Source organism: Athene cunicularia, assembly GCF_003259725.1.
Source record: "Athene cunicularia isolate RWA chromosome 3 unlocalized genomic scaffold, athCun1 chr3_part1, whole genome shotgun sequence".
Classification (NCBI taxonomy): domain Eukaryota; kingdom Metazoa; phylum Chordata; class Aves; order Strigiformes; family Strigidae; genus Athene; species Athene cunicularia.
This window is the reverse complement of record NW_020799097.1, coordinates 105278750-105290775: the sequence shown is the minus strand read 5'-3', so window position 1 is coordinate 105290775 and position 12026 is coordinate 105278750. Positions and strand designations below refer to the sequence as shown.

The window sequence follows — 12026 nt, the reverse complement described above, 5'->3', positions numbered from 1 at the left end:
TTGTGTTTTATTTATGTGTCTTTCCCTTTTTGATAGGCTGTGGCAAATGAGTCTGGACTGAACTTCATATCAGTGAAAGGTCCTGAACTGCTAAATATGGTATGCACTAACGATTGTGCTTTTGGTTTTTGTGGAGTTCTTGTCCAAAGCTTGGGGCAAGCAAAATTCCTCATAATTGCACAACTGATACTGCTGCAACTGAAGTTGCCTCATTTAAACTCTGCTTAAAGTTCTTAGCAGTAAAGTTGTTCATGTGAAAAGGAAAAAGCTATCTGGGTAGTTTAAGTATATATCTTTGTTTAGATGGAGCCTCCTTGACTGAAGTAGGATTTCTAAATGACCAACTACATGTGTCATTGCTTTTATGTAGATCAGGAAAAAGAACAAAAATTCAAATCTGTGGTGAGAACAGTCGGTGATCAGTAACTGCAAATCAGCAGCTTTCACTAACCAAAATAAAATTTTCAACTTTCGGGTTCAGAAATGTGCTCTGCCAGTCGTTTCAACTTCTTAATGGAAGTTTGAAACCTTGGAAAGCAATGTGGTGTTTCAGTTGATGAAAGTGATTTTTAAAAATTTGAAATGTTAACAGATGAAAGTGCTGTAATCTGACTTGTTGAAGCATTGTACTTAGAAGTGTTGCGATATGGCTTCAGTCCTTTTAGAGTTAAGAGAATGTGTTGAACTGAGCAAGACTGCTGCAGCCCACATCTCAAAAGACCATGGCAGTTGTCTATTTATCAGTAATATGGAGGCTGAAACCAAAATACTGGATTTGATTATTCTTTTCCCAACATTTTTTAAATGTGTACTTCAAGTACTGATACAGGCAGGAAATGTAACTCTTAAGTTAATGAGGAGCCCGACTTCCTTGTTGAGTAAAGAGAAAATGTCTGGCTGTGATTCAGACTGTGTTAAAACATAAATTGTATCAAAACATGTTTATGTGGAAAAAATGAAGTGTTTGCATGTACAACTTGTCAACCCCCACCCCTGCAATTCACCATTCACAGTGAAATTCTGGCTTACTTTTCAGTTACTTACCACCAACTCCCCTGTCTTCAGGCAACTACTATATGAACTTCAGATGTTCATTGTGTTTGCATTGCTCACTGGGTTTCTTTATGAACAGCTGAAGAACAACAGGATCCTTAATGAAGACTGTATTTGTTAATTCTCGTCAGCAGAATGATGGCATGTTAGATTTATTCCCCAGAACGCAGGAATTCTACTAAACTCTGAATATACTGCAAACTGTCAAAAGTGGGCTAGTGACAACTAGTTCCCATGTAAATCTTCACCATAAAGAAGCAGAGATAATGGACTGTTATCAGAAGTAAACTGGTTAGCAGGTTGCATTTCTCCCTCACAAAGCACCTCAAATAACTTTTAAATTGTGTGTGACTTTTTTTTTTTTTCCAAGCAAAATTTTCATGTCTGACATTGTTTCACTTTGATTTGTCATTTGTTATAGTATGTTGGTGAAAGTGAACGTGCTGTGCGTCAAGTTTTCCAGCGTGCCAGGAATTCAGCCCCATGTGTTATATTTTTTGATGAAGTTGATGCTTTGTGCCCTCGGAGGTCTGACCGTGAAGTGAGTCTCTCTTAAAATATCTCCATAAATAATCACAGCTTCTGTGGCATTGTGCTAGCAACAGAAGTACCTGGAAAGGTGCTGTGTTCAATATCGCCCAAGAAAAACAATCTGATGGACTTTCTCACATTTGAGAAAAAATGTTGGTCAAATTCTATAAAGCTTAATATTTTTTTAGTATTCATATATAGGAAAAAAAATACAGAGAATGTGCATATATCCACCAACTTGGCTTTGTAGAGCCATAGGAAAAGATGGAGTGCAGTTTAACGTGTTTAATTTATGGCCAAATTCTGACACCTGTGCAATTATAATACTTGTATGAAGTGTGTATTTATTTGAACAACATGAAACTGGGTCATGAAAATACTTGAAGCAGAAGCATAAGTGGAACACATTAGAATTCATAGCTATTCTACCTGTGAAGTTTCTTCTGTCTTGATTTTGTTGTTTTAGAATATGATCTGCCTACACCTAGGATTAACTTCTGCTTTTGGTGGGGTGATATTAGCACACACTCTTGTCTGTGTGTTGGAAGGAAAGCTGCTCTGCTCTTTATGCAGAGGAGGAGCATCTGTTTTATGATACTGTACTGATGCATGTATGTCCATGGCTGAAAGAAAATATGCTTTTATGAATACAGTACGGTTCAGATATTACTATCAATGACTTTAACAGAAAGACTGTGGTAGTTCCAGTTCATAGAGAGAGAAATTTGATCAACTGTTTCTGAATCATACCTTGTCTTCTGAATTTGCATACTTCACTTCTTAAAAAAGCCAAGCTGAAAAGTTCAGATTTGACTTCTTGCACATCCTGAGGTGGTGGTTCTCACAGAGCCATAAAAGAAGGTGGCCAGTAAGAGGCACCACGGTAAGCATAGGTGATAGCCAAAGAGGGGGAACAAGTGTGTGTTGGCCTCACTGTATTTCAATTCTGTGGCAGCAGCTTGTTGCCTAGAAGCCCACCCCTGCTGCTCTTTACAGACTCCTTTAAGCATGTAGAGGTACTGTCTGGGCAGGAGACTGGTGACTATTACTCAGGCTGTGATACTGGTGATAGTCTTTGGGATTCATAATTGAAACTCAGGAGTGTCTGGTGTTTCCATTGGCTTTTTGAGACCTATGTGCATTTTCACCACATATTCTAATTATCCATAGGTGGATTTATGGTTTTGTATGTTTAAAATAGACTAGTAATACATAGAACAACGTTCTTCAAGATCCCCAAACAGTTCTGCTGCATAATTGAACTCTTGTTGTTCAGCTGTTCTTTTTCTCTGTCTCCCCTACTCTAAAATGTAATTCAGATTAAGCTGTTGAGTTTGGTTATAGGATGTCACTACTATGGATTTTTTTAACTGTTAAATGATATTTGTTAAATGTTATTTAACTCTGAGTAGCTCACCTGCTGAAGCTGTTGTTTTGGAGATTTAAATATTTGGAGAACTTCCCCCGCCCCCAACCTGAATATTGAGAATTTTATGGTGTTCTTGTTGAGCTAGATGTGAGAATGATAAATATAAATATCTATATGTACTTGAGTCCTTCATTTTTAATGGGAAAGAAAAGGTTTGTCACATGTTAAAATGTGTGGCAGGTGTATAGATAACATGAATTGGGGGTGGAAACATACTAAGAACATGATAGTAGAATGCAGCTTCACTGAAAGTATAAAAAAATAAACTTTTTCTCTGAGTAGTAGTTCAAGGCAGAGAGCTAGTAGATCTCTTGTTTCTTTTACTTTGAAATATTCGCATTCCCACTCTTTCCTCAATTTTGTTGACATTTCTCCTTAAAGTCAGGAGCCAGTGTTCGAGTAGTTAACCAGTTACTCACAGAGATGGATGGTCTGGAGAATCGTCAGCAGGTTTTCATTATGGCTGCCACAAACAGGCCAGGTAAGGACCCCCCAAAATCATAGATGAGAAATTAGATGTCTTTGGTTCTCTTCTGATGAAATCGTGTGTTCTTATATATTTGAATTCTATAACTAACCTTGTTCTGTTCATAAAATTACAGTGTCTCCTCAAATCCAAACCTGTTCTGATGAATTAATCTGTTCCACGTTCTTGTGACAGTGTGAGGTAGAGCAACATCTTTAAAATGTATCTTAATTAGCACCTGATACCACTGCTGTAAAATGCTTTGAAAGACCTTTGAACTGGACATTGAATTATCTCATTGGAACATAAAAGATGAAAGAGAACTCAAACATAAATGATATCTATTTTGCTGCTTAAATTGATTTTCTATTCAAAGCAATGTTGTAGTTTTCTGCTCTTTTTTTTTTTTTTTGCCTTGAGGCATCTGTCTCATGTTAAGTCATTTTTTCCATTTGCTTATCTTTTGCTTTCTGTGCTTCATGTTCCAAACGCAGTTCCCACAGCCTGAAGTTTTTCTGCTGTTCCCTTATGTTGTGTCAAGCTCTGATATTTGGAGCTGTCTGTACTCCCTTGATGGTTCTTCAGTTTTTGGTAGCTTTTGCAATTCCTGCAGCATCTTCTTAGTTAATAAACTAAACACTGACATTACTTTACAACCATCATGTGTTTTACAGTCAACTTTCTGCCTCTTTTGTATTGTGGAGAAGTCTTGTTTTATACACAGCAGGAAACTTTTCTCTTCCTGAATTTGAACTCCATCTAGAAGCTGAGAGTTAGAAGTAAAGGAATTTGTTGTCAGTATAGAATGTACACATGAAGATGTTGCACTTCCTTGGCTATGAGCATTTTTCTGAATATTGCAACTGAAATTAAATACAGGGTTACTAGTCTATCTTGGTTTTGCCAAGTGGATACTGGAATTTTGAAAAGAACCTTTTCACCTGTAGCATATATTTAGCAAATTACTGGTAATGACAGGAGACAGTTGTTTCATACTTGCATGTATTAAGTAAGGACAGGATGTAGAATTCTGAGAGAATGGCTTAATGGAGAAATAGTAGCATAGCTACTTTGAATATAAATTGTAAGATGAGAAAGTTAAAATACTTGACAGATTGCTTGGGTCCTATAGATTATAAAGGAAAATTTATTCTTAAATCACCTAAAATAGGCAACTGTGAGGTATTTTTGACTTTGACCATTGAAAAAAAACAAAGATTTTGAGGAAACTTTTCCACTTGAGTTCTTTGAACCATGACAGACAATCAAGCCTTCTATATGGTGAAGTATGAGCAGTAGATGCTTAAGTCAATATCTGCTTGTAGAAATTCCTTGATTTAAAGTGATAAGTGTTCTTGGCATGAGCTTGATGCTTCTGACCTGTCTAATCCAATGCAGAAAAGAGAATAAGGTTATACAATGTAGCACATCTATATATAGATACAGTTGGATGTACCCGGGGTGTTAGTACTAATGTCAAGTTGCCTTAGGAAAGAGATCTCTGGCTAAACTAGTTATGCTAGTGTGAGTATTTATATCAAGTAGCCTTATTTGTTAGTGTTTCTCAAGGGTTTCCTATCTAATTGCTGATGACAGTAAACTCATCATTATCTCTGACTGGTAGCTGGGGCTGTGAATTCCAGCACTTTTAAAGCTGAGGAGACATCCAGCTTGACTTTCTGCTGTACCCCCTTAAGTGTACCACAGGCGTGCACGGGGCGAATACTTTCAGGGTCAGGATGTGTATGTGGTGCTGTTCTGAGCTCATGGCTCCTCACGTAGAGGCAGCTGAGTCCAAGTGGTTTAGTAGCCTTACAAGGGCCAGTTCAGAGTAAATGTTGCTCAGACATTAACTTCAATTTATGAATACTTGTGTGTGGCAGGTTTGTCATATTCCCTAGTTTTTCTGGGTTTAGATTTACACTGAATCAGTACTTGCTTATGAGTCTTATTTTCCTGCATATATGGAATATATATCTGTATAATGTTAATCCATCCCTCTATAAGCCTTATACTGGATGCAGTTTTATGTTGGTATAAAGTACCTCTGTAACGGTTGAGGGATTTTTATTTTTTTTTCCAGTTTTAAAAAGTCACTGTTGCCTTGTTCAGCTGCAGTGGTAGATTTTACTATACCAGAATAGTTAAAATTACAAAACTTTGAGTAATGGGGGTTGAACTGATATTTGAAGCTGGGAGATTTGTAAGGCATGTGATAACAAATATCATCAAATTGAAGGATATATGTGTATCTGCAAATTCTGTACATGGAAATTAATTGTATCGATACTGTGTTAACATAGCTACTTCAAAACAATCTTTTCTGAATGGCACAGCTTGGCAGATCCAACTTTTGCTAGAGGAGGCAATTATCTATGCATTTTGGATAGAATGGATCACTTGCTTCAGAAGGATATCAGCTGTGTGTATGCATAACACTTTGGATGGATTTAGAACTTTTGGTGTGTTATCTGCATTTGTCAGTGTGGAGAAATACAGTTTCCAGTTGATGTAGCTTTCATCAGAACAACTTCTACTGAAGTTGTGGTTAAATCGGGGAAATGGATTTTTTTTTTTTCTCTTGTGTAGTTTTTTCACTGGTTCTGGGTCTCAGGAAGAGTCATTGTTCACCAAATTAAATTTTGCTAGTACGATATGGGTGCTTAATAGGAGCACCGTGCAGGTAGAGAACAGTGAGGTCTGTGCTAGGGCACTCTCACTGCCCTAAGAATGAAATGTCCAAGCAGAGATCTGTAGGAGAACCACAGCTTATACTGGCCAGTATATTTAAATGATTCCTGCAAACAGTAAAAGTTGTGGTGCCTGAAAAGCTCTTTTGCTTTTACGTCTGACATCTGTATGAAAGATTTTTCTGTCATAGTTATGTTGAATAGAGGTGCTGGGGGGCTGTGTAATGTAAGTCTAAATAATATATGTGTCCCAGCAGAACTTCCTGAAATCTTTCACTCAGCTAGTATTGTGCAATGCGAGATCTCATCTTTTTAAAATCTGTGTTAGTGTAATTTAATGGGAGAGAAAATGGCTTTTCAAGATGCTGCTTTTTTAGAGTGGTTGCATGCATGGTAGCTTTTATAGTTGGTTGCTGGTACTGTTAGTGTATGCTGTCAGCATTGTAGTCTCAAACTATTGTGCCAAGAGTCTTATCTATTATTATTATTATTATTATTAATAATAATAATAATAATATTAATATTATTAATATTACTAGCAGTAGAGTAGCGGTGGTTCCACCAGTTTCGGCATGAAGGTATGTTCCTGGTACAGTTCTGGTGAGGTGTTAGCACCTGTGACAAGGTATTGTGAAATGGTGGGTTTATATACCCCATGGCTGAAGACTGCCAAATTCTTTTTTTATAATAGACTTTAAGAACTTGGAACACTCTAATTCCCATTTTGCTAGAAGGGCAGGCACAATAGATTGGTTCCTTTGTTTATTGTATACAATCTGCAAGTGGTAATTCTTGTTCTGGCGGTGCTGAAATAATCTGTCCTTAAAAGCAGGATATTTGAATGAGTTTTGCATTTACTCAGTGACTTTGAAAGTCCTCTGTAGATTTTTCTTGCTAAATTAGCAGGGATGCAGTATTCCCAACTCAATCTCTTTCTATCTAAGTGCAGAACCAATGCCAAACTTTGTCTGAAGAGGATTAAACTTTTAAAGCACTCAGTGTTATTAAAAAGAGAGGAAAAAAGAGGCAGAAATGTCATGTCCTGTTAGAAAATTTATGGGTCAGAATAATCACATTCTTTTTCAGTCTACTTCCTTCCCCAAATCTGAGACTAAATTCTTACAAAACCATCAAGCACTACTGTTAACTAAGGTCTATAATTTCCCACAATTTTCTAGTTACCAGTGTGAGTTTAAGTATTGGTTACTGCTGATTTTTGGTCTTTTCTCACTTGCCCAAGCTTTGAACATTTATAAACTCTTTAGAGAAATGCTGACCAAGGCATCAGCAGCATTTACCATGGGATCTAAGGAACTGTATCTAACCTGAGGACTCAGACAAGAAATCAGTGAAACACTACAAACTGATAGTGATTTAAGCTTGATGTAAATTGTGATGATGTGTTTGCTTTTATTCATGATCTTTTTCTCTAGCTTTTTAAAATTAATTATTGCAAAATTCCCCTTCTACTGCTACCTTTGAACGTGGTCCTTGTTTCAGTGAGTTCTGTTTTGCTTTAGCAAGTTTATGTTAGTTTTCTATAGCTATTCACCTGGACCATGTGTTTTTTGAAACACAGTAAAAATAACCACAGTTAAAAAATAATCTTCGGTCTCTTGACAATAGTTACAGTTTTGGTTTGGGTTTTTTGTTTGTTATGTTTGTACCTGTTTATACACACTGCTAAATTAAAGGCAAGATAAGATCTAAGAAAAGCACCTAATATGTGAGGCATGGTAATAATAGTTCTAATCACACAAATCACATTTCTACATTTCACTGGCCCTTGAATGTTATGTATCTTTCACAGTAACTTTAGTGGAGTTTGTTGTGTAGGAGCAAAGTTGTTAACTGCAGCGTTCATCTGGAGTCTCAAAAAACCTTTTAAGCTTTTGAGTCTACATTCCAGAATATCATGAATGTAAGGACCTAGATCTTGTATACTTCAAATACTTTTAAAAGCTATAGTGAACATAGGAGGTTTGATCAGCACAATAGGTGGTGGTGGTGGTATGCACTGAACTTTCATAACCATGGTTGACTCTTATACAGTTGAGATAAGACATGAATAATCAACTGGAAATGACTGTGAGACTAATAGATTTTGTTATGGGACAACAGAGCGTCACATTAGAGATTCATGCAAAGATACTTTAAATAGAATTTAATGAAGAGGATTAAATTTTACTGTAGTTCGGTTTGCTATACTGCTCTCCAAAGTATTACATAATTCTCTAGACGCTAGTGCCTCTTCTAACCTTTAAAAACAAAGTAAGGAATGGATGTACTCTAAACGTTATCTTACATAATTTTGCTAAATTATTTGGAAAATGTCTTCTAATGACATAGTCATTGACTACATCAGAAAACCAAGACAGAAGAATTTTAACTAGACATTTCTCTTAATAGAAGTATATTCTCTCTGTGAGACAACTGCTTGGAAAAGTAGTGCTGTGTGTTACCGTGTTTCCAAGCTTCACTTTCAAACTTGAGAGATAATAATAGGCTTTGAAGGAGGTATCTACAATAGCTACCTTAATTTCATTAAAATGTTAAATGTGTCTAAAATTGGTTGACTCTTTTCTGTTTAGGTAAGTTTCAAGATAATATATAGATATGATGAGAACATTATGATTTATCAGGATGGAATGCTTTGAAATTTCTAAAAGGGGATCATTATTCAGTTCTTTAAACAGATATGAAGTGCATGTAATGAGTGAGTTCAACCAGTGAGTAAATACTAATTTTCTGTGACTTGAGTTTTCAAGAACTTCAGGCCCAGGTCTGAATCGGCAGAGTGAAATCGACTTATAAGGAGATGGGGAGTGTAGATCTGTGTTTTAAACTTGGTATGGTCTTCTCACCATTACTGCAGATTATTTAGTTAGTATGAGTTGTGGTAACTCTGAATGTGGGCAATGCATTCATCCAACTGTATGTAAATTACTACATCTTTAATCTGTATTGTAACTTCGTATCGTTGGATAAATAGTGTGGCAAGTGCCATGTTCTCAGCACACAAAATGGAAACAGTATTTTCTGTATCAAGCTTAATATTAGAAGAGCTTTTGAAATTTTAGAGTGGGGAAGTTACCAAGTACATGGTGTTGTAGTGCAATCCCTATTGATAGCATTTGTTTTGATGTTTGTAAATGATCTCTTGAGCGAACTTTGTCATCTCAATAATGTGGCAAGACTTCCATCCCCAGAGACAGAAAAACAGGAAAGTGCACTTGCGCCAGAACCAAGATAAAATATCATATAGCACTATGCACAGATGTGTAAGAGATATATTTATGTCTGGGCCTGCCATGGCGGGGATTCTGTTTAACCCCTCATTCATCTGGTCTGGATAAAATCAGTGCATCAAGTTCCTTTTTTTTCTCGCCATTCTTGTTGCATTTGCAATAGCTGATTTTTGCCTACATAGGTGACTCTGGCCATGACTGCTGTATCTTGGGGGGAAAAAAATGGTTTTGTCCAACAAAAAGATAGGGCAGCAGTTTTTAATGTATGCGTTTCATTCTACGTTTTGCTCTTTAAGCATAGGTGAGAGAGTAACTTGAACAAAACTACGCACATCTTTAGAAAGCAAATTGACTACATTGTCAAGACTCCAACTCCTGATCCTAATACAGAGTTAAGCAAATTTTTAATTTGCAAAAAAGGGATAGCTGTGCTTCTGTGCTACTGTTTTGGGGTTTGGGTGGTGATTTGGGTTGTTTTTTTTTTTTCTTTTAAACTTCTGTACAGTAAAGATTAACATCTTAATTTTTCCCAGTTCTTTACCTTTACTATATATGAATGTATGTGATTTGTCTGTTAGCTGTGTTTTGTCAAGAGGATGTGGTGATTGTAAGGGTGTGGACAGCTTCATCTGGACTTGATAGTTTCCAGTTTAAGACTTAGGTGTAACTTTCAACTGTTACTTTTGGTTGAGGTTCTTGCAACCTAACACATCTGAATAACTTACAGGCTTCAGAAAACTCTGTTATACTAAAAGTGCAGTTTTCTTTATATCTTTTGTGGGTGCTTGGGTGACTTTGCTGTTCACATTATTATAGAATGTAGGATATAATAGAATCATTTAGGTTGAAAAAGACCCTTAAGATCGAGTCCAACTGTTAACCTAACACTGCTGAGTCCACCCCTAAGCCATGTCCCTAAGTGCCACATCTACTCATCTTTTAGATACCTCTAGGGATGGTGACTCAGTATAACTGCTTAGTGAAATAGAGCAAGTGATCCTGTCATTGTTTTTTTGGTAGATGGGGAAGTAGGGAATCAAGAAGCATTTAGAAACATCATTCAGGCAGTTTGTGCTCAAACATGGACAAGAATTGAGGTCTTTCCTAGGTTATATGCCCTGTTTCTGTCTCATTATACCAATAGTCCTTAGTATTTATCTCCTGACTGGCTAGTTGTGGAAGTTCAGTGTTGAAGCCTGTGGTGCTAAAAGGCCGCTAGACATTTCTATTTCATTTAAGTGTTGAATGGTTTTCTGGAAACATTTGTGATGATTTTTGGTTTCTTGCTTCTTCACACATGATAAAATTTGGAGTCTGTTGTTCTCCATGGGAAGTATTCTGTACTTTGCAGTTCTTTTTTTTCATGAGTTTCCTATTTTACCATTCAGAAAATTAATATGTAGTAGAAATGTGAATGATCAATAAAGTTCAGTTTACATATGGGTGCTTATGATTGTCCCTCTGTACTTATTATTGCTAATTTATCACTGTGCCTTTCAAGCAGATTTGCAGTGCTCAATATGGGTAGAGTTCCTTACAGTGGAAATAAACTGGAAGCATTTTTTTCCTTTGTTATGAATTAATGTGGAATTCCTCACCTGACCATGCTACATACTTACTATATTACTGTATTGCCAAAGACAGACTTGTCCTCATTTGTGAAGATGTTAAACTGGTATTTACGAGCCATCTTTGAGCAGATGCAGCTTAACTGTCCAGGGTAATAGAGGCTCTTACTTGATGGAGATTAAATAATTTCAATCAGCTATTTTGATGCTCAGAGCTTCATATCATGGCACAAATACTTTTTTGAATCTTGGTACAAGTATGAATATATTCCTTCTTATGTGTACACTTTCGTAATGGTGTATCTCATTTCTGGATATTTTTTCTGGTTTTCTTTTTTTCCCCTCCCTAAGATATAATTGACCCAGCTATCCTGCGTCCTGGTAGACTAGATAAAACACTGTATGTGGGTTTGCCACCACCTGAAGATCGACTTGCTATTTTAAAGACCATCACCAAAGTAAGTATTTAGAAATAAATCCTTATCTTGCAGCTTGGTATAATGATTTAAGACAAATTAAATTTTACAGAGAATTGCAGGATCCTGCATGAAACGCTTTCAGATATTACACGAGGTCATAAAAATAACCCATCAACCACATCTGGGGTTTTTTGCTTTTAGGCTGCAAGGGGTTGATAAATCTTGAGTAAAGCAAACCTGTTAAACATAGAAGCTGCTGCCTTTGTAGTCAGTTTGAACAGATTTAATTAAAAGATTCCTATCTGTGTGAGTAATGGGCCTAGAAATGTTTTGTAAGCTTTTTTGGGGGGGGTTCCACACATTCACCAAAATGATTCACAAGTTCCATCTGTATTTGCTCAACAGTAGTTGTGACATTTATTTGCCTTTAGGATTAAAGGAAGCTTGTGATGATAGAGGTTGTAAATGTGAAAATGTGAAAATGTAAAATACCTGCCTCTGGTTAATGGTACATTCTACCACTTCAGAGATTTGGATTATAGAATTCTATTTTAGTATTTCTCTAAGTATGGTACAGCAGTAATCAAGGCCTTAAAAACCCCAAACACACAAAGCATTTTGA

The 12026-nt window shown here is 36.4% G+C and overlaps 1 protein-coding gene across 2 annotated transcripts in view; it reads left to right on the top strand.

The window, feature by feature from the left end:
- NVL (nuclear VCP-like) overlaps positions 1-12026 on the top strand; it is a 41603-nt gene that overhangs the window by 18468 nt on the left and 11109 nt on the right. For both annotated transcript variants that reach the window (XM_026844402.1, XM_026844403.1), the window contains exons 15-18: positions 37-99; positions 1475-1594; positions 3395-3494; positions 11337-11443. In XM_026844402.1, coding sequence (XP_026700203.1) covers positions 37-99; positions 1475-1594; positions 3395-3494; positions 11337-11443 — 390 coding nt within the window. The remainder of the gene's footprint in view (positions 1-36; positions 100-1474; positions 1595-3394; positions 3495-11336; positions 11444-12026) is intronic.